Here is a 27,069-nt window from a genome sequence, read left to right as displayed (position 1 = left end):
CAATAGAGATTTCGTCACCTTAGAATTATAAGGTTCTATCTGACTTTGTTTTCAAAACAAAGTGAAAAGTTATTCACATATTCATATTAAATGACAACTTATTTCATTGTGATGTTTTATTAATAAGTTGTTTACATTAAGACTTTTTATTTTAAAAACAAAAACGGTTAATCTACAAAGTTAAACTCTTGTTTGGTTCTTACGGTTCTTAGCCAATAAGCATTAGCCAATAAGCATTTTTAATGGATCAGAAACAGCTTTCTGTGTCATTTCCCCAGACCGCTCCATTGACAGAGGGAAAGACCAGAAAGACAAAAATCACACAGAATCAGAGTCGGCTAAATAATGCTGCACCACACAAAATTAAGAAGTGTGTAAATGTGATGATTTAGAAGCTTTTTTTTTTTTTTTTTGACATTGAGATGAAGTGTTCAATTGTACATTGTTGAAAAAAAAACATAAAAAATGTTTATATTAAATCTGAATATTTTTATTTGTGTATATATGGTAAGGGAAACATTTACAGTGTTTATTTAACTCATTTGCTCATTGTCTGTTTTCTTTTAAAGTCTTTAAATTTGATATTAAGCCCTGAAGGGTAAAAACTTAATTTATTTCATGGGGCATATAAGAGTACTTTGATAATTTACATTTGGAGTACATTTAGGGTTTCTGTCATGTTAATGTATGAAAAAGAACTGTTACACGCATATTGTTTGCGATATGGAATACAAAAACTTTGAAGCTCAATATCTTTAAATAATTTAGAACGCAGATAGACTCTTATAATTCCAAGGTGACAATTTTAGAATTAAACTTTCAATGTCTGTTGCCATTTCAAATATGTTTTTGTTATACAGCCTATAATTGGGTATGAGTTACCCTTAGATCAGTGGCTCCCAAAGTGTAGGTCGTTGGACAATGACAGGGGGTTGCTCTGTGATTTTTAAAAGTATAGATTACCAACACAGCAGTAGCGTGTTGCAAGTAACTTTCTAACACCTCTATAGCAATCAAATACATTAAAAATAAAGACAGGCCACTACTATCTCTGATTGGCAGTCTTCTAAATAAAACCAAGAATAGACTTGAGCTGAAAACATTGTGCGTACCTGTCTCATTAAGTGGGGTTAATATTAAATAAATTAATAAATGACTATATAAATTATAGCCTATGGTTGTTAGACTGTTGCACTTGTGTTAGTGTTGTCAATATGCTCGTGTTTATATAGGACTATTGTTGTGTGTGTAACATTTGTATTTATAACCCCTTCTGAAAATTTGGGGGTCGCGAGTCACAGGCATTGTTCTTTTGGGGGTCACAGGCTGAAAAGTTTGGGAACCCCTGCCTTAGATCATCCCGAACATGTTGAAAAGTTGAAAATGTTGTTTTTGGAATTTTGAAAGACATCTGAAATAACGCTATGTTTTTGTATGCAGAAAGTTGCTAGGTAACAGAGGCAAGTATAATCAAAGGCGCAAGAAAAAGTATTGGAGGTCACACTTTACAATGAGGTTCATTAGTTAATGTTAATAAATGCATTTACTAACATGAGCAAACATTGAACAATACATTTACTACAGTATATATTCATGTTAATAAATGTTAGTTAATGAAAAACAGTTGTTCATTGTTAGTTCATGTTAACTCATGGTGCATTAACTAATGTTAACAAGCATGGACTTGAATGTTAATAATGCACTAGTAAATGTTCAATTATGATTAATAAATGCAGTACAAGTGTTATTCATGATAAGTTCATGTTAGTAAATGCATAAACTAATGAACCTTATTGTAAAGTGTAACCGTATAGGACACTAAAATGCATGCGGTCAATTTGACTATTATGGCGATTCAAGGTAGAAATACTCAGAACTCTTTGGGTTTTAAATCATTTGAATAAAATATCAATGTTAGAATAAAATATATAGCCATTAAGGGAAAGTCATGGTACTTTAAGGGCTAAGTAATTTTTTATTAAAGTTAAAAAGTTATCACATATATATATATATATATATATATATATATATATATATATATATATATATATATATATATATATATATATATATATATATATTTTTTTTTTTTTTTTTTTTTTTTTTTATGGTAAAAAGGACTGCCCGATTATTTATTTATTGCCACATTAACAACTTATGGCAATGTCATTGCAAAATGGGTATACATAAAAATATTACATAATAAAAACAAATAGGTATTACAATAAAAAGTTACTTAGACATATCTAAAAATATAAATAAATAAAAATCACACAAAAATATATTCAAAGTGTCGGCGCCAGTGGTGTAGTGGTTAGTGCGTCGACACATGCACTCTGGTGCTCGCGGCGACCCGGGTTCGATTCCGCCTCGCGGTCCTATGCCGATCCTTCCCCTCTCTCTGCTCCCCATGCTTTCCTGTCTATTCTCTACTGTCCTTTCAAAAATAAAGGTGAAAAACCCCTAAACAATAATTATTTAAAAAATATATTCAAAGTTCAATATGATTTTTCAGTAAAATTTTTAGTTAAATAATTTAAGATTCTTCCTGGTGGTACCTTTTTAAAAATGTCAAAGTACTCTCCATATAAAAATTTTGTCAAATGGTATTCAAACTTCCACATTCCGATAAAATATGTTTGACAGTCCCAAACTTAAAAGCTCACTTTTAGCACTATAAATTTGACAACGTAACTTTTAAAGTAGCCCAAAGCATGCAAGTAAAAAGCAATTTTGCTGAAATATTGTGTGTTTCAACAAAAAAAGTCATACAGCTATGACTTTATTAATGAGAAAACAGACGTTTTGCTGGTGCACTACAGTGCGAACCTCTCAATAAACTACGTATTGTATAAAAACAATATCCTTGGACCAAAATAAAACTCTGTCTGTCTGTGAGGGGGAAAATAAGTGTAATGTTTTGACTAGAAAAATCCACACAGCTTCCAGTTCTGGCGCGTTCTACACATTGACATGCTGAATCTAGCCACCACTGCCTGCTTCAACCATCCTCTCCTCCACCTTTATTTATAAAACCATGCACATTTTTCATCCCTTTCCCTGATAATTTTTCAGCGCACCCTTGTCAATTATTCACATGCTCTTCTACATATTGAACATGTTTCCCTTTCTAAGCATTAATATTTAAGGCTCCATCCCTCCTTTAGGAGATCTTAAAAAGATAAATCAAAGTGACATTTTTTTTAAACAGTCTCATAGTGAAATTAAGCTCTAATAGTACTGGAAGGGAGTGCTATTGCGGCAGTCTATTACAACAGGAAACAGACAGAAGAGACAAATAAATCACCTCACTCAAAGATAAATACTGAACGATTTTAGCCATTTACCACTGGCAATGACTTAATGTCAAAATCATCCTCATGAATTTTGAGAACAAATACTGAGACAGCGTGGTAAATGGCCAATACAGTGTGGCAGATGACATGAACTAATCCTCGTAATCAGCCTGATGTTACAAAACAAAGGAAAATCGATGGTCATTAAATGGCAGTCAGCTGGAACCAGGAATCGTGTCAGCCAGTTTCAACCAAAGCTGTTTTCAGTTAATGCTACAATTGATTCAGCAACTTCATAATCGATAACATTGAGATATGGCTTTTATACGGTCAGTTCATCGCAAAGTGTCCCCAGAACCCGGCAAATTTGCATACCTTTTACATGAGCTGCAAACAGATTTATTTTCAGCAGAATCAGAACAACCACATGCTCAACTAAACAAAAGTCCACAAGGGAAAACATGATTACAGGACACTCGATTCACCAATGTCAATTGTGTAAACAATTATTCTGGGAAAAACAAAATGGTCACTTTACCTGGAAAGTCTTCAATGAAATATTTCTTTCCAGCTGTAAAATCAAATATGGCGAGCTGTAATTAGTTTTAAGATGAGCCACAGCTGTGGGCTCTCGAATGCACATGGATCACAAATGGTTCGGTTATCTTTTTCTCTGAGCTGTTGATAAAGGTAGGTAATTGTTGCTAGGGGACATATAGGATTAAGATATCCTCTGTCAGACAATTGCATTGGTAATGAATTATTGTACAACCAAACCTACACTTTGATAAGAACTTGTTGAAAGACTTATGACACCTCTATTTGTGGGTTATTACAGCAATTGTAAGGGTGTCTGCTTATTATATAGACAAATCGACATTCATGTCTTTGTGCTTGTAAAATCAGGGTATAAAAAGTCAAATAAAAACATGAAAATACATAACACCTTTTTTAAAGGAACGACAAGGTAAGTCTCCTAAAGACTAACAGTAGTTGAAGGAGTGACAGCTTCCGTGGAAAAAGGTAAATTAATCTGGATTAAGTACAGAAAGTGAAATAATCTCATTGAGTGATGAGCCTCTTAAAACCTGACATTATGATCCAATATTACCAGTTGGGTTTAAAGAAAGGCTCAAATTACACTGAAGTATTCATAGTACTAGTAAAAAAAAGGCTCTAATCCTTGAGACGAATATTCAGACATACTGCCTAATAATCTAAATGCCGCTCCAAACAAACTGTCCTCTGTATTAAATCAACATGATCATTAATTGTGAAGGTATCTGTATCCAGGGATTTGAGGACTACAGTATAGCCATTATAATCATACTGCAATATCACATATGGACAACAACACCATGGTTTCAGGTAAATCTGTGAGCAGGTGCGAGCAATCAGGCATGGTGATGCATTAATCAATTTCTGTGTGCTTAGACAATTAAAATGACATTAATGTTGAGGAATAACATCAGCATATATGAAGAGTTTTTTTAGAGGTTCCTGTCATTATTAAAAAACAGGAAAATGCTTATTTAAATATTTGTCAGTTCTATATTTATGCAAAGAATGGCTACATCATTAGACATCGCTAGCACCACTTCCAGTAATCCAGTATGAAGAGAGAATCAGCAAATGCAGAGATAAAAGAAACATTTTCTAACTGACATCCTAATACATAAGCTTTTTCATGTGCTGTAGCTGGTGACAAAAATCAAAAATAGCTTTTTTTCACCCCTGAAATTCTCTTTGTGTTACTTGATTCAATTTACCGCACATTTTGAAACACAGGGAGTGGTCGGAGTCACTGCTTGTCATTAGTGTCTCTGCTGCTCCCTGGCAACATCATAGACGGGACTGCATGCAGCCACAAGACTGTCATGCTTTGCCTCTGGGATGTCATTAACACTGTACCGTGCAAAAAAAAAGGCAATTTACAAAGAAAGTCAACAAAGACTATTTGATCACCAAGACCCCTCCTCGCCAGAAGAACTGCATAACCCTTACAGAAGCAAAACCAGCAGGAATAGAAGAAGTCTCAAACTTACGTGTTTTGCGGCTGACGTGGGTTCGACCAGGTGTGGTCACGTGCCTCTCAGTGGATGAGTGCTCCCTGGTCCACATTTGGGTGGAGTCGTTGAGAACCGCTGGATTGGAGGGAGAGGGGCTGGAGGTGGATGTATGGACAGTAGACGTGGTGGTAGAGGCCACGGTGGTCGTAAAGGTGGGATTACGAGTGACAAATCGTGTAGAAGGGCTCTTCTGAGTCACCTGGCTGCCGGATGCTCCTCCACCTCTAGGGGGAATGTTGGGAGGAGTTCCCGTTCGAGTCCTGCTCCGCACCACTGTGGTGACAGTGGGACTAACCGAGCTAACCCCTCCAATAATGGTAGTAGTAGTAGTTGTGTCAGACCCCTTAGGAACAGTGCTAGGCTTGGACAGAAAAATGGGGTCCTGACCAATACCTTTGGCATCCACCAAGTCAGTAGGCACGTAGTCACGCACAGAACCCACTACAATCCATTTCAGCAGCATCAGACTGAGCCCCAGTCCTATGAAGCCAATGAGAAGTGGAACCACACAGAGCCAGGTTTGTTGGCGAGGCCAAAGAGCACAGGTCCCACACCTTAAAATCCCACCACGCGCAGGGGCCTGGGCTTGTTCACGTCCACCGGAGCCACCTCTCCCATCGGGCTCCTCCAGTACCATAGCCCCAGAGTTGTTCAATGTTCCCGAGCTGTCACTCATCTTGCCTGTGGCACGTTAAGGGTTAACCCCAAGGCCGGGCACTCAGCAGACATGGACAGCACAAGATGAAATGCTGGCCAGCAGTGCCAGACATTGGGAAAGTAAAACCCAACCGCAAGAACACAGAAATAGTTACGTACACATCAAGGCAGGCAAATCACATCCACACACTGCCACAAACTGATACACATACACACACTCACAATCACACAAGCGCATACACCCAGTAGAATTCCGGAGGTAGAAATCTCAGTGGCTGCAGAATCCGGAAAAAGGACAGTCCTTTAGTTCAGTTCCACAAATACGTCCAAACGACTTCCAGATGGCCCCAAGACTACCAAAATAACATAGATTTTTAAAAAAAGGTGTCGAGCAAAGAAGGTGGATGGAAAGGGAGGAGTGAAATCATCTGCATGTTGACTCCGAGCACCAGCCGTTGCAGCAGTACTCTCGGTCGTCAGATTATCAAATCCTTCTTTTTGCAGATGACACCACAATTAGATTTACCTTCCGATTTTGTATCTCCATTCATTGCAATATTTCAAGGTGAAGTTTGGGAAAAGTTGAACGATAGCTCATATTTCTCCTCTCAGGCTCCTTAGTTCTTGCAAATTCCTTTTTCAAGGTCTCGATCTGACTCACGGTCTTGTATTCGATCGCTGAGTCAGCTATACATATCCCAGAAAGCTGGTTTCCTCACGAAAGGAGGACTCTGCGATGACCATGAAGCACTACGTCCCCTTCTCCACGACTGAAGCTCCTGCTGATTTATAGCATCCTTAAGGGAGCAAGGGACCTGCAGCACGAACCCGGTGCGTGCAAGCTGAGCAATAAACCCAGCATAAGAGGCAGTGGCAGGTGCAGAGTTGTCTAGAAGGATACCGTAGATGACCAAATCCGTTAGCAGTGCAAATCCGTCCTGAAGAGCATCTGATACGCAGACCAACCACCGTACAGCGAGCCGTTGATATCGTGCAGAACAGCAGGCGTACGCTCTCCCTCTATCTACATTCCTCCACTGAGAGAGCGCTAGAGAGAATGAGAGAGAGAGAGAGAGAGAGAGAGAGAAAGGGAGCGGAGCGGAGGGATGAGAGGAGGGAGGGTAGGAGGGAGGGAGGAGAGAGCTTGCCGAAGACGGACGGAAAGAGAAAAACAGAAGGGTTAAAAAAAGAGAGAGACAGCGTGCAGGTTTTCCATGAGACAACATTCATCCATTCCTCATCACGCTTGCGCTTGTTTTGCCTGTTTGTTGCTTTATCCTAAGGATGCCATTTCTAAAGAGTCCGGACTAGCGTGTATTCCCGCTCTAATCTCCTGTGGGATTTTACCGCGGCTCAAGTCTACGACACTGCAGCCAGACATACACAGACAGCCTTCTACTCTCCCCTACTGCTGATGCCAGAAAAGAGAGAGACAGACAGAGAAACAGAGAGAGAGAGAGAGGGAGAGAGAGAGAGAGAGAGAAGGGAGGCACTGCACCTGCTCTCTTCACAAGAACATTCCCCACCCCTTTAGAGACAGAGACTGAGAGAAACAGAGATGGGGAGGGAGAGGAACGAGGAAAGATAAGTACAAGTTGAGAAACCATTCACAGCAGGAAGAGATAGAAAATGAGAGAAGCAGAGGGCAAAAGAGAGAAAGACAAGATACAGGGAAGAAATGAAGAGATCCATGTCAGTGCTCTGCGGTATTAGCGGAAAAAGAGATTACTGACTGCTGTAAACAAAGTGAGCCTCAGCATCTATCCTATAGAACTGTCAATCACTCCCTCCAACCAAACCTGTAAATGGATGGGAAGAGTTAGGAGTTGTGTGCACTGGCTAATAGGTGGTACTTGTTTTAAATAGACTGTAGTGCAACATTAAAGGGCTGTAATTAAAGGGAGTGGATAACACTAATTCTCAAAGACAACGGAGATGCTGGTTTGTTTCCTGCTGGTTCTAACTTCAAGTGTGCTTTTCTTTTTTTTTCTTTTTTTTTTTTTGCTTTTTGTTTTATGTTTTTATTTGCTGTCTAATATGACAGCCCTCTTGGACTAATACTGACACCTAGAGGGCATAGATTCAGAATCAGACATTATGCATAACTAATGTTAACAGAGAGAAACAAATAACAGGGAGAAACAGATTAAATCCTGCAACAACAACTTGAATGTGGTGAATAATGTTCAAAAATTATGCTCCAATAACAGAGAAACCAATTGCATGTGTTTTAATTATTATCATTATTATTAATTATTAACTAATTAAATAATGATTAACTAAATAAATAATTATTGACAATGTATTATTATTATTATTATTATTATTATTATTATTATTATAAATTTTGTTTTCGGCTTAGTCCCTTTATAAATCTGGGGTTGCCACGGCGGAATGTAGGGCCAACTTATCCAGCATATGTTTTACGCAGCAGATGCCCTTCAAGCCTTTATGCATATTTTTGAACTGTGAAGGAAACCAGAGCACCTGGAGGAAGCCCACGCAAACACGGGGAGAACATGCAAACTCCACACAGAAATGCCAACTGACCCAGATGGTGCTCGAACTAGCAACCTTTTTGTTGTGAGGCGAATGTGCAACCCACTGTGCCAGATGCCCATTATTATTATGTTAAATCAAATTTAGAAATATACTGTTCTGTATTATATAAAACATAGCAATGCTGACACACACCAGAATGTGTAAGCATCTATTTATGAGAAGAACATTTTACGTGGTAACATTACAAAGCTTGTGAATTCATGTTTTGGCATAGCTGGTATTAAAAAGCAAAACTGTTTCTAATAGTTCAACACTTTGTGCATACATAATGACTATGTTTGCTATCGAATTGCAATTGTGATTTGAAACGGTGCGATTAGCTAAATTAAAAGGGGCTGTGATATAAAATATATTTATATTATTTAATTTCCCCTGCCCAGAGCAAACACGTGACTGCTGCCTGTCTGTGATAGTCTTACTAGCCGACTGAGTGAACACAACTGAGTGATGATTGTCTTGTATTTGAGTGTTCTGTATTTTTATACTTATTATTATTTTGTTTTTATAATAACAACTATCTCCCTGATTTGAGGTCAATTTGTTTACAGAAAGGTACGTGTACTTAATTTTCTTTGTATTTATGGTTGGCTCTAGAGAAAAAAAAATATGTTTAATTTCTGAATATTTAAAAATAAATTAGAATAAATGTTTAAATAAGTTAATATCTTTTCAGTTATTATTACTAACTAGCACTAAGAAACTATGATACAGAATGAGCTGAACCTCGACTACAACATTAAAATTGCAAATCAAAATGAAATCGCATTATCTGTTCAAAAAAATTGCAATTAGATATTTTCCCCAAATAGCACAGATCTAATGTCGATAACTGAATGGACTGCATTGCTGAACTGAGAATGGATACGTTTTTCAATTTACATGATAGCAAATTGTATATTCATATCTCAGACCTAGCCTGGAACGTGGCAGCAGCATTTTGGTGATGATTCAACTTTATATTGCTATAGGGCTACGACAGAGAGTAAACTGTGACTAAACTTGACATACATACTTACTTACTCCCAGGGACATTTACATAGAACTTGATATTTAACCACACCATATTGGTGTTTCGTGACATCTAGTTTTTTTTATAAAGTGGGTTGTTAGACCAAGGCTCAACCCCCAACTTAGAGGACCAAGACTTACACACTTCAGACAATTTAGCTTACCCAATGAATTCCCCTATAGCGCATGTCTTTAGACTGTGGGGAAAACCTGAGTACCCAGGGGAAACCAACAGGAACGAGGGGAGAACAAGTAACTCCACACAGAAAGGCCAACATTTCCAGCTTGGGTTTGAATTGCTGTGAGGGCACCCACTTTCCCACCGTGTCACCCAAACTTGACACAAGCCTTTCAAATATTACCTGCTTTATATGTCAGTGTTTCTAATCAGCAGAAATCACTGAGTGCTCCTATAAAAAGAATCTGAGAGAACTGTTCCAACACAGATGACCTGGATCTAGAATTTAGTATTACAGCATAACAAGAGTAAATCCAATCCATTTTAGACATTAAAAAGATCACGCAGCAAATCCTAAAAATGCACTACAAGTTAAAGGCACAAGATTTTTTCGTTATAATGTCTTAAAACAAAACAATAGAACAGTGTTTTATATTTGCATGTTAAATATATTTGCTGACTTATGAACTTACATCATCCGTCATCTTTTAAAGAATGTTCAAATCCAGTGAAAAAAGCAATTTTAACAATTTTGTCATGGACTAAGTCCTGTGTAGCCATGACAATGACATCACAAACTCTCAGTTTTTACAGAAATAAAATCAAACCCCTATTATTTAAACACTTACAATAAATCACAATGTCATTAAAATATGCCGTTGTTAATATTTAGTTTTTTGAAATACAAGAGGAAATGTCAAAACTAACACTGCAAGTTTGATTTAACATTAACTCTAAAAGCCTTGTATAGCATGAGATTTGTTTAATAATAAATATATGCTGTGTTTTGCCCTGTTTTGGATCTGCCCACAAATTCGATCTAAATCACAATTTTATATCCAGCAATTTGCCTAACAAATTCTGTTTCAATAAAAAAAGAAAATAATGCAACACTGAAACGACATGATTCTGAGAGAATTATTAATAATAAAAAAATCTTCTTTGTCCATTTACTGTCAACTGAACTATACATTTACACATCTATATTTAAATGACCTTTGCAAGTAGTGTGAAATGAAGTGCCCTTGATATTTAACTTTGTTCACTACTGGCATAAATCTAGTATCAGTAGATCCACTTCAGTGAGATCAGACTCAGTGGGCAATGATGTGTCTGAGACAGATCAAGTAAGAGCATATTATTTGTTATATTTAACAAATCTTCAATACTCGTCATCAGCCAACCAGCGCAGAAAATGAAACGAAGCAAAATGTGAATGTCTGCATACAGTACAGCATATTTATGAATGATTTATTTTGTAGCAAATTTAACACAAATGCACTAAAATAGTATTGTATACTACAGGTCTATACTGTATGCATTTACTCCAGCTCCAAGTATAATACGGCATGATTGTATTAAAATGATGGCCAGAATGAAACAATGTGCCTTTTTTAGCCTTTTCAAGCTCCCAATGTTTGACGTCAACATGCCAAAATGCACTCAAAAAATAACTCATTGGATTAACTCAATTTAATTGAGGGCAGGATGTCCATCCAATAAACTTGTTTAGCACCAACTAAAAAAAACTAATTGCACAATTAAACGCAATTGAGTTGGTCCAATATCATTTATTCATTCATTCATTCATTCTCTTGTTGGCTTAGTCCCTTTATTAATCCAGGGTCGCCACAGCAGAATGAACCGCCAACTTATCCAGCACGTTTTCACGCAGCGGATGCCCTTCCAGCCACAACCCATCTCTGGGAAACATCCACACACACTAATTAACACACACGCTCATACACTACGGACAATTTAGCCTACCCAATTCACCTGTACCACATGTCTTTGGACTGTAGTGGAAACTGGAGCACCCAGAGAAAACCCACGTAAACTCAGGGAGAACATGCAAAATCCACACAGAGATGCCAACTGAGTCGAGGCTCTTGCAGTGAGCCGACAGCACTACCTACTACCTACTGGTCCAATATCATTTTATCAAATAGAAGTTTAAATATATTTGTATTATATTTACCCTAAACACAAAGGTCGGATAATATCATGTATGTCTAGATGTGTTGTATATTTCGAAGTCTCTTAGATTAATTTGAAGTTATCTTAAATGAATTAAAAGCATATTTCATGAGTTACATATACAGTTGATTGAGACTGATCTCAGAACTACTTCTAGGACAGTTACGGTTCACTGAGCAAAGAAACAAACTGCATTTTTGCTAATTAGGCAGCCAATACCCAAAGCATGGGTGCTTCTGCAAGTTGGTAATCTCAAAACTCAAAACATTGCATGAAAATCTTCTAAATATTTAAACTAAAGTTAAACTAACAAATCTATTAACTTTAGACACCTACAGTAAGATTACTTATATTGTCAACATTTTTCCTCTCTTAATTCAATTTCCATGCTGGGAACTACAAATCCCCTAACCAGGTAGTTGCATCAACACAATCCCTTCATGCTGTCCTAAAACAAAACTCTTAAGTTAACTCAGTGGCTTACAAATTTAAGTGGACTGAACATAAAAAAAATAAATTGGCAAAAGAAATTACAAGAAATGTGTTGTTTCAGCTTATTTTAAACAGGTATGGTTTGAACAAGCAGTAGTATTTTGTTTTTTTGAGTGTGGACACAAGTGCAGTAACATCTAAATAAAAAAGATAAGCAAATATAAATCTTAAAGTGAAATTCTGAATTAAAAAAAAAATCTGTTTTCCTATCTAATATATATTTAGCAAACACATTTAATGCAGTTTTTTTTTTTTATGTTTGTTTGTTAGTTTTTTGTAATAACTGGATGTCATAAAACGTCAAGAAAAATAAATACTGTATATTTAAAGGGATTGTTCACTGATAAAACAAAATGTTGCCATCATTTACTCACCCTTCATTTGTAAAAAAAAATATAAAAAATAAAAAAAATTAAATAAATAAATAAAAAATACTATTTAAGTTTGTTTCTTTTGTTGAATAAAAAAATATATTTAAAAACATGCTGGTAATTGTCGGCCATTAACATCTGTTTGGGGTTTTGTAATAGTTTTTTCTACTTTGTAAATCGATGGGTGCCAGTAACCAACATTCATAAAATATCTTCTTTTGCGTTCAACAAAACAGAGAAACTCAAAGGTTTAAAACCACATGAGGCAGAATAAACAATGGGGTCATTTTTCATTTTGGGGTGTGATCCCTTTAATCCAAGCAGGTAGTCTAAATGCAAGGTACTCGTAATTTTGTTTAAGCAGCTACAAAAGCATAATCAGACTATACACCAGCATGACTCAGAGTACAGACTGACTAAAACTAAATTTGCCTATATGCCAAAGCCATATTTTCCACACATTTAACACTTAGCGGGTGTTCATTTTGAGTCCTGCTTGCAGAACTATGTGCTCACACAACATCAAAGCAGGACAGCGGCTTGCTAATTTTATTTATCCATCCTTGCTCTAACATACTACGCTCCCTTAAGATTATCCTGCTAAAGGCTTTGCTTCTGCTCAGTGAAGATGCTTTATTCGGTAGTCCATGCTTGACTGGTGAGCATAGCTCTGAGTGAATGTTTTCTCAACCCGCATGTATCTAAGCTAATGCTACTCATTAAATGACTGACAGAGCTGTGTGTGTTTCTACCTGTCTGATTTAGGATGCATCAACCTGCCAGTTCGCATCAACTCAATGATTAGACCACTTCTGCCGAGGGCCACATGCATTCCCATGCATATGAGTATGTGTGCTCGCACACACAAACACACAACACTACATCTACTCTTCATCCTTCCACTAAACCCTCTTCCCAGCCTTTCTTGTTCCTTGTTTTAAATCCCAAAGCACTACGCCCACACAGTCCTGTTCTTAAGACTGAGGCGAAAGCACTTTGTCCATCAGGCACTCCTGAGAGCCTGTAAAAGCGAAGCCTTCCTGTTTGAAGGAAATGTAAAGAAACACAAAACACATCTGTGAGGCATCAGAGCAGAAAGCACCAAAATTAAGAATATGACAGGAAAACTTTTACTCGAGAAAACAACTCAAACCTTCCAGTAAAGGTCAGGTTTAGTCATTTGCTCAAATGACTGTGCTTTACAGTTCTCACAAAAGATTAAAAAGAACACTTACATGTTAGAATTGTTTTTTTTTTTTTTTTTTTTTTTTGTGAGTGTGTTTGTCTCATTGGCCAACTACTAAAGGGTTAGTTCACTCAAAAATGAAAATTGTGTTAATTACTCAACCTCATGTCATTCCAAACCACCTCAGACCTTTGTTTGTCTTCAGAAGACAAATTAAGATATTTCAGGAGAAATTCAACACTGTAAAACGCAAAGAGTTAAGGTAACTCAAATTGTTAGAGAAAACCAATTACAACAAACCATTTAAGTTCCAAAAACGATACTGTAAACTTTAGCGATTTGAGTAAATGAAGCAATTAGAGCATATAAAAACCCGATAAATAAAGAGAACTTAAACTGAATAAAAAAACTAATCTATACGAGTACTGTGAACTTACTCCATTTAAGTTGAAGTAATGAGATATTTAATGAACTCATTACTTACAACACTGAGTTCAAAACTTTTTTCAAGTACAAATGTATAAAATATGTAATTGTAGATTTAACTTTCAGTCAAGTCATAAGTTAACTACACTAATTTAATTTGATAAAAAGTTGACTGTTCGGTTGTACAGTGAATGCTCAATGTGGAACTTCTACTTTTAAATACAGAATCTTTAATGATTCTCAAAAATACAGAGCAATCTTTCAGTCCATGCTATTTTAGTTGATGCTCAAGAAATGTCAGTGAACACATGCAGTATCCATCCTGTTTTAAAAAGAAAATTTGTTTTCCATTACTTTTATTATGCATTTTAAAATGTTTTAGCCTATTTGTAAGGATATTCGTACAAACAAATATTGCTTTAAATGGGATACAGGACTATCAAAACAATTTAATATTGACAGTGAATTCACTGTCATTTAGTACAGAACAGTATTTTCTACAAAACTCCAGAGAAGAGCATTTCCCTAAAAAATGTTAATTTTATATCAGGCTGTATTTTCATTATACAATGCTTAACATAATTATGAGTAGGTTACCAGGTTGTCGTACAATATATTTAAATAAATCTGTCAAATTATAAAAGCTTCTAATGATACAATTATGTATCAAAAATCTGCAATTATAAACATCAGAAGTTTCTCAAGTACCAGCTGCTGAAAAATCAGCTTTGCCATTAAAGGGACGTATGTTAGTGTAGTTATCAATAAAAGGTTTTGTATACACTCACCGGCCACTTTATTAGGGACCCCTTTTTGCCTTCAGATCTGCCTTAATCCTTCATGGCATGTCTACATGCCTAGATGCATTAAGTTGCTGCCATGTGATTGCCTGATTAGAAATGTGTTGACGAGCAGTTGGACAGGTGTACCTAATATAGGTGTACCAATGAAAAGCCCGTTATTGGCTATTACAACAATCAAAAGCTTCCTATAATTGCTGAAAAGCATTTTGCATGTCTTCACTGGTATTTGTCCATTCATCTTTAGTGATGAGCTTCAACTCTTTCAGGTTGGAAGGTCCCCTTGTCCTCACCCTGATCTTAAGCTCCCTCCACAAATTCTCAACTGGATTTGAATTTTTGCTCTTTTTCCATAATGCCGATAACTGTGATTATTTTCCCTGGTCCATTGGACTGTCACCAGCAAAGCCCAGCTACATCAGCATGGCCTTGTTGGTGATTCTTGGATAGTTTTTTTTTTACCTCTTTACTATCCTCTAGACCAGCACAGGTGTCACTTTTAGCTTCCGACCATATCTTCTAAAATTTTTCGCAGTGCGGAACGTTTACTTTGCTCCATGGCCACTGGAACTTCAAAACATTTCGATATGGCCTTATAGCCCTTTCCTGACTTGTAAGCAGCCACAATGTATAGCCACAGGTCCTCACTCAGCTCCTTTGTCTTAGCTATGACTGTCCGCAAACCAACAGCAGAGAGCTTCTGTTTTTCATCTGTTGAGTTTATTAAAACAGCAGTTCCTAATGAATCGGGGTAATTAGAATGCTGGTTATGAATGATTTTGGAAACGCCACTTTTTTTCAAAGGTAAATAAAAGCTGTGTGTATGATTTTTTTTCTGTTATAATAATACTTAATTGTGATTGATAATAATCAATTGTGAAGTTTTTTTGTTTTGTTTTTTTTCGACATGAAGGCAAGCAAATGGGATGACATTCTCTTATACTGATTCATACAGTAGAACCATTACTAACATCTTTCTTTAGCAATACTGCTGTTGCAGCAGATCAATATATCAGGCCATGACACCAGGACTAAAAGCTCATTACACATCACTACAGTAACCTCTTCAGGGGTAGTAAACGTAAACAAAAAGATAAGCAAATATCACAGACAGAGAAATCACAAAACCATATGTCTTTGGGCTAAGAGAGATCCCTGGTGGTACTGGTATCCATACATCGAAGATTACGAGACACTCGGCTGTCCAGATGAGTGAGGGTCTGTGTTACGGTGCAGGTGATTAGGCTGAGAATGAATGTGAAGGGGTCACAGATGGAAGATCACACGGTGAAGATGAAGGATTAGAGTGAGTCGACGGAGCTTTAAAAAGGTCATCCATCCAATGTTGTGACATTTTCTTCTACAGAATGACAAAACATTATAAAGGTGGTCGAGACAGAGACTGGGATCAGTCAGAGAAATAATTAAGAAAAGAAGAAAAGAAAACAATAATGTGATGCAAGTGAAGCAGGTCAAAAGGTCATGATGATTTAGACCAAATGAAACAAGTCAACAAAAGGTCATGAACTAAATATCAAGCAAATCAGGTTCTTTTTGTGGACAAGACTAGCCTTCAGGGTTATACGAACAGACAACAAAACCCACTTCTCTATCCAGAGCGGTGACAGGAATTGACAGGCTGTAAATGAGCAAAGTCGTTTCATCAGGGAGATTTTAAAACAATGGCCCCCAAGGGACAAGCTCCTAATGACTGAAGAACTCCAACAGTGACTAGGTAAGGTGAATGATGGGTATGTACAGTAAGTGAGACTGTTGCAGCCATGGAGGGAATTTGTTGAGTTTCCACTAATCAATAAAACTACAATGTAATGGTAAACCAAAAACACTAGCAAAACTAGAAATCTGTGAGACACTTATGAGATACTCTTAAGACAGGATGAAAGGCTCATCTGTCAATCAAAATTTTTGTTCAACCTAGCAGGGATTACATGAAGCACAATTTGTGTTGGATACATATATACACAGCAGAAGTCTTATTAATACTTATACTGCATACTTATAAGAATTAGATGATACTACCTAACTTTGCCTCTAAATAAACAAACAAAGACCACTTAACAAATCTGTAAAGACAGGACAATCAACACCAACTGGATCTGCATCTTTATTAAAAGGAGACGAGCGGCAAATCCGGATTTCACCATTTACAGATAAGAAAATCTCTCGGGTAAAAAAAAAAATGTTCCTTAGACACGCATTTCTGTTGTGCGTCGCGTGCACTGTAAGCCACACGTGAGTCCAGCTGCGCTCTCATAGAGGGAAAATGAAAACAAAACCTTCACTGCAGCAAATTATAAAAGCAACACTGACGACCCGTAACTCCAAACAATTCATGTTCTCCCGCTTGACAACACAACGTGGTGTCTCTCTGCCATCTGAACACTGTAACGGGTAACAACAGTCTTCGAAGCTATCATGCTTATTAATGAAGTTGCACCACATACACAATAGACCGCACTGATTGCCAAGTCTTACTCATAAATGAATGAAACACACTCAGAGACATCATAAGGTACGAACATCCAGTCTACACGCTGGAATAAACGTTTTGATCTCATGGCTGTGACGCAGCTTCAAAAATTCGTTTTAAACCGGAAGTTTAAATAAAATAATGCTCTAAATAACGCAAAAACAACCAATTTCCACTTTTTTGTGAAATATGCGTGTCCGAATAGTGTTTTTTGTAATAGTCTGGGACACATATGATTGTCAACAGCTCAAAAGAATGTGTTTTGGTGTTCCATGACCCTTTAAAGAGGCTTGATAAATAAAATGTTACAAATTGTGTGCAATTGTAAAGTGTAAATGCAGAACAATCAAAGCAAATTTAAAGTCTGAATAATTACTATACCGTAAACCTCAAACTCTGTCAACAACACAAATTATGATAATCAAATCTGAGCATTCAAGTAAAGAAACCAACCATCATTATTTAAATACATATTAAATACATATCACGGTTATTCTGACCTGAAGTGACAAGCGCGAGCACGTGGATTTCTTGACCATTTACAATGGACTTTGCGCTTGCGCTCCCATGGCGTCTCTCATAAATTGGCGACCATTAACCATTTTCTCAGAAGATGAAAAATGGAAAAAACATTGCTGCTGCTCCGATCCAAGTTTATGGAGAACAGCATAAAAGCGCTGCAGTGTTTGTGTGGGCTTTTTAAACATGACTGTTTCTGCCGTTATTAGAGAAATGTGTATATTCCATACAAAGTGTGAAGCTGATTGGGGAGTTCTATTTGCGCTCGCAGTATTCGGAAAAGTTTAGATGTTTTCAACTAGGTAGGGCTAAAAAAGACAAAAAGCATGTGGTATACGTGCACAACTCCATTGAAAATGACAAACTTACACCCTAAGCTTATTGGCATCGCTTCCAAGACGTGTGCTCAGCAGACACATTTTAATAAAGCTAGCACTTTGTACTGAATCTACATACCAAATCTTGTTTTTAATCGATATTGACAATTTTAGGTCAATACATATCAATACCGATTTTAGCGCCCAGCCCTAATTCACACATAATGAAAGAAAAGCTCTGTACATTTATAAAATACTGAAAACAAACAGGGTGTGGTGCCTGCCACATTGGTCTGTGTGATCTTTATTTAGAAACGCGTCATTAAAATAAACTGAAACTCAGCAAAGAGACATGAGAGATCTACATCTATAGAAATCTTAAAATGTCTAAAGTCTCTAAATGTCTCTTTTAAATTAACCAATTCAAGTCAAAAACAAATGATCTATTTTTATGTAGTCCGTAAAAAAACACAATCGCATACATACATGCTTCTTAGATATTATTGTAGCCCAGCTTGTGCTGTTTACAGTGTTATCACTATAGCCATTAGTATGTTTTTAAGATACTGAAAATAACACAAATCAGTCAGTGCATGTCTAATTTTCTCGAAGGTCCCAAAACACTCTCAGACCCCAGAGGCTTAAGAGGAAAAAAGTGTTTTTTTGGAAGTTTAGATCAAGAAATTATTTCTTAAGCTACATAAGTGAAAGTAAACACATAAAAATATAAGGTACTGCATGTCCATCATGCAACTTTTAAAGACATAAATTGATGATACACAAAACAAAAAATCCAAAAACCCTATTTATAGTCATCTACTACGACTAATATAATTATAATATAATCACTAAAATGTGATAATGATTTTAGATCAGTGCCACACAAATTACTGCAGCAGAAAAGAAATCATACCATACGCCAGTCTCAACCAGATCATCCAAACCAAATCAGTTCCAGTGTTACTTTACAAATTATTGCATTACAATATTGAGTTACTCCCCAAAAATTAACTATTTGCGTTAATTAGTTACTTTTTGTAGTAAGTAATGCGTTACGTATCATTTGAGTTACTTTAGCGCTACTTATTCTGACCTGGCTGGGGCTAGATCTTTTTCAGAACTTTTTGAAAAGGGGGGGGGGGTAGAGGAGCTCTGCACTTAAAAACACAATGTATAACCTTAATTTACCCCCCAACCCCCCCCCAAAAAAAAATAAAAAAACATAAAAGAATGAATGTAGGGTAATTTTATCTTTGGAGAACTTCCTGAGCCTAGAGCTATACATGTCTTATATCCAAATTAATGAAAGTTTAAAGCAACGTGCTACTTTTGTACTTTTTGTCTGATTAAAAAGTAAAATCACTGTTCATTCAGATAATCTTCTTTTCCTTTTCTTTCATGCGTTTAAAATAATGAGAATGTTTTTTTCATCGCAGAAATGTAAGGCTCTGTCGTCTTTATTTCTGTCCGTTCCTGCAACGTGACAGTGTTAATTTTAATTCAGCAATTTATTTTTAAAAAGCAAATTAACTAAACTAAAAAGTATCTTGCATTACATTTTTTTAAAAATAACTCTGATATTATTACTCAATTTTTAAAATGCGTTTTTAAAATGCATAAGTAACTTTCTTGTTACTTAGAAACGTACTACTATTCCGTAACTCGCGTTATTTACAATGCATTACCCCAACACTGATTAGTTCTATTGTGTACCTAAACTACACATCACCATTACCTTACCACTGTTTTACTATAGGAACAGTCAGTAGTGTAAAGTAACAACTTAAGCATAATCAAACTGCATGTCACTGTTGAGAAGATGATGGATGTTTACTGTAGTATGATGTGATCCTGCATTAACATCTATTATGTTGATCCTGGAACATAATTTTTGTTTGAAAATGTAATCTATACCTATTCCCTACCCCTAAACCCAACCATAACTGTAAATTATTACCAAAATCAGAGGGCAATAATAGTTGAATAACACTCATGTAGAAGAGCATGAACCTAACCGTAAACCTAAACTTAACATAAACGGTAAATTTATCCATTTATTCTGATTGGAATTTTGTTCCAGGATGAACAGATGTTTATCCAGGAACATGTCCTACTTGGTGAAATCAGATGGTTTAACTGTATGCTGACTGAAATGGCCTTAAACAATAACTAAATGCACTAAACAATGTTACGTTTACACACACATCCACAAATTATGCATTAAACGCATCAGCTTTTTACAACATAATATTCATTACTAATGAGGTCCTTTAAAAGAGCTAATTTTACTCATACTTTAAGTCAGGGGTTCTCAACCTTTTGCAAGCTTTTAAATGTTTAATCAATTTATATGATAAAAAGATTTAAATTTGGGGTTTTATTTACATATTTTACACAGATTTTCAAATTTGCTCATTGTTGTCTATACAATATTTTATTTTACACTTGATTTTAAACTGAAATAAATTTACAAAAAAGACAAGAACACTGTCAGTAGAAAAATAATAAAACAAATGACTTTGTTTTACTTGAGGTATTTGAAATATGGCGACACTACATTTCTCAAAGCAGTGTTTATTACCTGTAATGCCTGTACAATTTAGTGATGCTTTATGACAGATCAGAATACCACTATTATGTATAAATCACACAAATACCTCATCCAGAAGCATTTCTAGCATAATTTTTTTGTCGTAAAGAAATAAAAAAAGTTCCACCTTTGCTAAAAGTTCTGGTAGGCTAAGTTTCACTTCACAATACAGTTAAATAAATCCGTTAGCATTGTCACCAGTCATGCATCCATCTAATTCTAAATACTTCATCGCTTTTGACTAAGTTTAATGTTAGTCACGATCAAGGAGCAAAGATAAATGATTTCTACTTCTAAGAGATCGTGATTGTATACACAAACGCGATGATGAGATCATGAGAGGACATCATTTGAAAAAGCCTATTCAGAAGCTTGCATATCCAGTTTTAGCGATTACCGTACATGTGTTAAAATAAAGCACTCACAACATTTGCAGAAATTAGTAATTGCGCAATACCTGCATTCCCGCGCCGACTGTATTAAACCAGGCTTCAGAAGAGTGACAGGTCGTCGGAGAGAAGAGAGCCAAACATGTGTAGATTGTCGAAATTGTAGGATGTCTGCGGTTTAATTACTCTTGCGAATAACATAGACTATATCTATACTGAAAACACCTGAAAAGCATTATTCCAATAAAACATTTGCTTTTAAGTTGTTATTTTCTGCCACTGTAAAACTCAAAGGCCTTTGTCCCGCCCTTCTGTTTCATGCAAAAACTAGACAAGGTTGACTGTGATTGGTCACTTTTCATGTCAGTCAAATCCCGGTATGCCTATATTTATTATATTATATAAACTTTTTTTAAATATATTATATATTTTTTATGAAATAATGACTGTTTTGGTCTATTTTAGCAGTGAGAATAGATCCGAAAAATCCGAACAAAGATCACACATTTATTAATTTTTTTCAGTTTTTTTTTTCCCATCCTGTAGCCTACTCCACTCTACTCGCACTACATTTTTGGGCAAGTAATGGTACTTTCATTTGAGTATGTTTTTTTAGTATCACGGAAATGTTACATTCAATGAAGCTGTCATGAAACCCGCCTGTCAACAAAATGCTACAGGCTATTTAAAAAAGCTCTTTAATTTGCCCAGCACAAACTTCATGATTCAATCAGAAATGTCAACAACACTGAGGAAAACTGAGATCACCAAGCAGCTTCGTGGTGACTTTTAAAACGTGTACTGTATGCTAAGGCTGCTTCGTGCATGTGTGTATCCTCACCTTAGGTGTGCACTGGTATGAGCAGTACAGCAGGATGCTTCCCAAATTTCTTCAATCTTGTATCAATCATCAAGGACATGTTGTCCAAAGTACCAGGCTTCACATGATGACAGAGGAGATAACTCAATGTTCTTTCACTCCCACAGAGACAGGCAACACTGTCAAGAATAAGCAGTTTTTATAACAACATATTACCACATAGAGAGATACTGTGATTCTACTCTGATAAGAAAGCAGATCCAGTACTGATCCTAAAAGAAACATTAGTTATAAAAATGACGGAAATGATTAAACTGACAGATGAGAAATGAAAATTGTCACCCAACAACTGATCCACACTATTTTGAGCCTTGTTTTTTTTCTGCTGAGAACAAAAAGGCATTTTAAAGAATGTTTTTCCCACTACAAATTAAAATGGCAACTGGTTTTAAACATTCTTCAAAATATATGATTTTGTGTTTAAGAGAAGAACAAAAAAATTACAATGAATTGAAACCACTTGAGTCTTTAAATTAGAAAAACAAGTATTTACCAACAACACTAACAACTACTACTATTACAGCTACTACTAATACAACTGCTAATACTACTAATAATAATAATGATAATAATTGTGTTAACTCATGAACGTGTGGTGGCATACAAGCAATCTTTTTGGCATATCCCTAAAGCTTTTCTGTTAAACAGTAAAATATACAAATCTGTGCAATAGATGCATTCTCAATTAACTGACCAGAATCTGGTAAAGGCAAAACACACTATGCCCTAAAACAGTGGTTCTCAAACTTTTTTCACCAAGTACCACCTTAGAAAAAAATCGTCTCTCCAAGTACCACCTTACGACGCTATTTTTTAACCAGTATTAAAAAATTGCGTCGTAAGCCTAATTAAGCAGCTACAGGTGTGCACAGTTTTAAAACGATGCAGATTACTTCCTATTAGTAAGAATATGTATTATTGTCAGTCACTTTAAACATTTGAAATAGTCTGAACATTAACTGTGCTTGCAGATAAAAAAAAAAAAAAAGTTTTAGTTAAAATGTGCTTTTAAAAGTTCATTAAAAAATGGCGCTGTTCTTAAAAAGTAAAAAGAAAACTGCTGTACTTAAATCTAAAGTATTCATAGTAGCCTATTCATCAAAAGCTGGAAATGCTGCTTGGACCTTATAAATATAGGCTATATGTCATATTCATACACTTTCAGACAAATCTTGAAATACATGTTAAATGTACATGACAGGGTTCATACAGGCACAGCCTAATGAAAATCAATTCCAGCACCTATTTTTTTTTCAAGACTGACATGCTATGTATTGAAGACCTGAAATGTATTCTCAGCAACCCATAAAACATTGCATAAGAATAGATACAAATAAAAACCATTAATAATAATACTTATTAATCATATATTAATAATATAATAAACCTGCACTAAGTGCTTGTGAAATCTTTTTTGTACTCAAGTAAAAATACTATTACACTGCTAAAATAACAAAAAATTTAGTAAATAATACTAATATTAGGTATACGAATTACTCTTTTTAAAAAGTACTAGTTGGTTACTTTTGAAAAAAAATCTGATTTTCATTATGAAATCACTTTTTTTAAGTGTAAACCTGATTTAATGGTTTGATTGCTTACATCCCAAAGCTAGATGTATAATTTGCACTAACAAAGGAAGTATAGTCAATTTTTCCTTTCATGACAATTAATCTTTTTCAATAGCACTGGTAAAACTACCAAATAATCTTTAAGGCCATAGAGACACTTTTTGCCCATTTTTAAAAATATATATTTTTAAGCTTTGAAAGGTTAAATTAAAGTATATGGTAAAAAGATTTAAATTTAGCCTTTTATTTACATATTTTACACTATTTTCTTTACAATATGGCAAATTTGTTTCTTAAATAGCTGTACATCACATGTAGATTTTATTTTACACTTGATCTTGATCTAAAATAGAAACGTAAAAAAATACAAGTACACTGTTAGTAAAAAAAAATAAAACAAATGAATTCATTTTACTTGAGGTATTTGAAATATGACGACACTACATTTATCAAAGCAGTGCTTTAAGAGCCTTATTGTAAATTGTGATAAATAAACAATAAGTAGGCTAACAATGGATTGCTTTGACCTGTAATGCTTTAGGACAGATCAGAATACAGCTAAATGTATAAATCACACAAATACCTCACCCAGAAACATTTCCAGCATAATTATTTTGTCGTAAAGAAATAAAAAATGTTCCACCTTTGCTAAAAGTAAGTTTCACTTCACAACACAGCCAAATAAGAAGACCATTAGCATTGTCATCGATCATGTATCAATCTATTTCTAAATATTTGATAACTTTGAATACTTTTGACTAAATTTAGTTAAGGAGCAAAGATAAATAATGTCTAATTTAATAGTGGAAAGATCGCGATTGTATTCTATCTGAGCACACACGCGATCATGAGAGCACTTGCAGTTCATTTGAAAAAAGCCTATTTAAGAGCTCGCATATCTGTTTTAGCGATTTGCACACATGAATGCGCTCTCGTGTTAAAATAAAGCACTCGCCGCATTTGCAGAAATGAGTAATTGCGCAATACCTTCATTCCCGCGCCGCCATTCAGAATGTATTTGGAGGAGTGACAGGTCAGAGGCGAGTCGACTGGCTGTCGGAGAGCGAAACGTGTATGAAGATCATCAAATAGGCAGGAAATATGTCCGCGGTTTAATTACTCTGCTAGACATCTCTATAGTGAAAACATCCGAGAAGCATTATTCCAACAAAACATTTGTTTTTAAGTTGTTTTTTCTGTCTCTGCAACACAGAAAGCCTTTGTCCCGCCCTTACGTTTCACGCAACTAGACAAGGTCGACTGTGATTGGCCACTTTTCATGTCAGTCAAATCACGCTTCAGAATCAATTCGGAAACTGATTTTCAGCAGCTTATGACACAATGCACTAAAATAAACACTCCAAGCACATCGCTGTGATCGTACGCTTCACAAAACAGCCAATGCCGATCACATCAATGTTATATTACGCATTAAAGGATTAAAAGTGTTAATTGCTTCTTTCATTATTCAGCGATTCCTCCGCGTACCACTAGGAGGAAGCCCGCGTACCACTAGTGGTACGCGTACCACAGTTTGAGAACCACTGCCCTAAAACATTTCTGCATTCCGGTTAAACCATTCTATACCTATAAAACTTCCCCATCTGTCCATGTTGTTTAACACAGGGAATGCAGATGTGTGTTAATCAGTCTGGACTAAATTAAAGTCACATTTGGTAAGGACACAGGGCACTGATGAGACATTAAACAGGCTTGTTTAATTTACAATTTAGATGGTGTTCATATGATTCCCACTAAGGGTCAAAATAAAATCAATGAACTTTACAGATAATCAATCATTGTCTACCTTTGCAGCCCCTGTAACCTCAGCACACATTCCCATGCTTGCACTGCCTACTCACACACACGCACACATATATACACACACACACACACACACACACACACACACACACACACACACACACACACACACACACACACACACACACACACACACACACACACACACAGAGAGAGAACATTATAGATAGCACCAGCGAAAATTGTTATTTTATTTAAATAGTCGTTTTATTTAAGGGGTTGTTTATAAACAACCCCTTAAATAAAATGACTATTTAAATAAAATAACTAAAACCTTAAAAAATTTCTTAGTTATCGTTAACCCCAAAATTGAAATTACATTTAATTTTGTCAACCGGTTACCATTGAATCCCATAGGGTTTTTATTTCTTATATTGAAATCAATGGTTACACGTTTTCAGCTTTCTTCAAGTTCCTTTCAATCTGTTTAGCTGTGCCTTTTTTTAATGAGCCCTGTGCTACTGTATGTCTGACAGATCACACTATTATGTCTTTGTTTTCTTTTTCATTCATTTAAAACCTCTTTTAACACATTTTAATGTTTTATTTCTCTTTTTGCATTGAACATTTATCATTTCCTCTTCTTAAAATATGTTTTATTCTTTGTTTTTATTTCTTATACTTGTTTCTTTTATTCTTGTTTATGTAAAGCAGTTTGACTTACCATTGTGTATAGAATTTGCTATATAAATAAACTTGCCTTACCTTAATGTGTGTAAGTGCACATGGTGCGTTATTCAAGCTGTGATTAATACTGTATTAATACTTAGGAGTTTGCATAGCATTTCATCTAAACATAATGCAAAATCAACTGATTTGTAATGAAATTAAATTAGCCAACACGTGGCACTAGGTCTTTAAAATGTCACGAAAACTTGAGAAACCACATAACCCATGCTAAAACAACCTTTTTACCTGTTGCAAGTTGGGTGTCGTTCAAGCGAAACAAATTTTCTCTGACAAATGACTTGTGGATGGTACTGCGTAATGTATATTTACGCGACACGTTGTTGAGAAGACGTTGAGACCCACCACGAAACGCCAAATGCTTAGAGGATCCAACTCTTCTGTTATTCATGAATGGACAGAATCGGTTCGTTTTGAACCCCGATTCACCTGCTGATAGGCTCGTTTGAGGTGCGCCTCGCCTTGACTGCATTGTAAACGAGAGCAGGCGTGCGCAGTAAGAGGAGGGCTCAAAAATTACATCAGAAGTCGGACACCTGCTGAATCTCGCTGTTTAGCCACCTGGAAACGTCACCAGTGGCGGAGTTCTCGTTCGCGTTTTTTATCGCAGACGAATGACCTCATGAAAAAATACTATGGTGATTTATAGTAAATGTTATTGCATTTTGAATATGTTTTTTCAGTATTGGGTTGTGTTTATAGTTGTTGTGAAACCCGAGCAACTATAAAATTTAAATAGGCTATTTTATAACATGGTTCAAAAGCACTACAGTATACAT

The 27,069-nt window shown here is 35.8% G+C and overlaps 1 protein-coding gene across 5 annotated transcripts in view; it reads right to left on the bottom strand.

Moving 5' to 3' along the window:
* nrg3a (neuregulin 3a) overlaps window positions 1-26,788 on the bottom strand; it is a 600,542-nt gene extending 573,754 nt beyond the window's left edge. For 3 of the 5 annotated variants that reach the window (XM_073920784.1, XM_073920786.1, XM_073920785.1), the window contains exon 1: window positions 5,342-7,015. In XM_073920784.1, coding sequence (XP_073776885.1) covers window positions 5,342-6,041 — 700 coding nt within the window. In that variant the 5' untranslated portion in view covers window positions 6,042-7,015. Of the gene's footprint in view, window positions 1-5,341; window positions 7,016-22,169; window positions 22,328-26,518 lie in introns of those variants that run through there. The other 2 variants (XM_073920787.1, XM_073920788.1) reach the window with 1 other exon arrangement.
* Between the last annotated feature and the right edge of the window lie 281 nt (window positions 26,789-27,069).

This window comes from Danio rerio, chromosome 13 (genome assembly GCF_049306965.1).
Source record: "Danio rerio strain Tuebingen ecotype United States chromosome 13, GRCz12tu, whole genome shotgun sequence".
Classification (NCBI taxonomy): Eukaryota; Metazoa; Chordata; class Actinopteri; order Cypriniformes; family Danionidae; genus Danio; species Danio rerio.
This window is presented reverse-complemented; position numbering and strand designations above follow the sequence as displayed.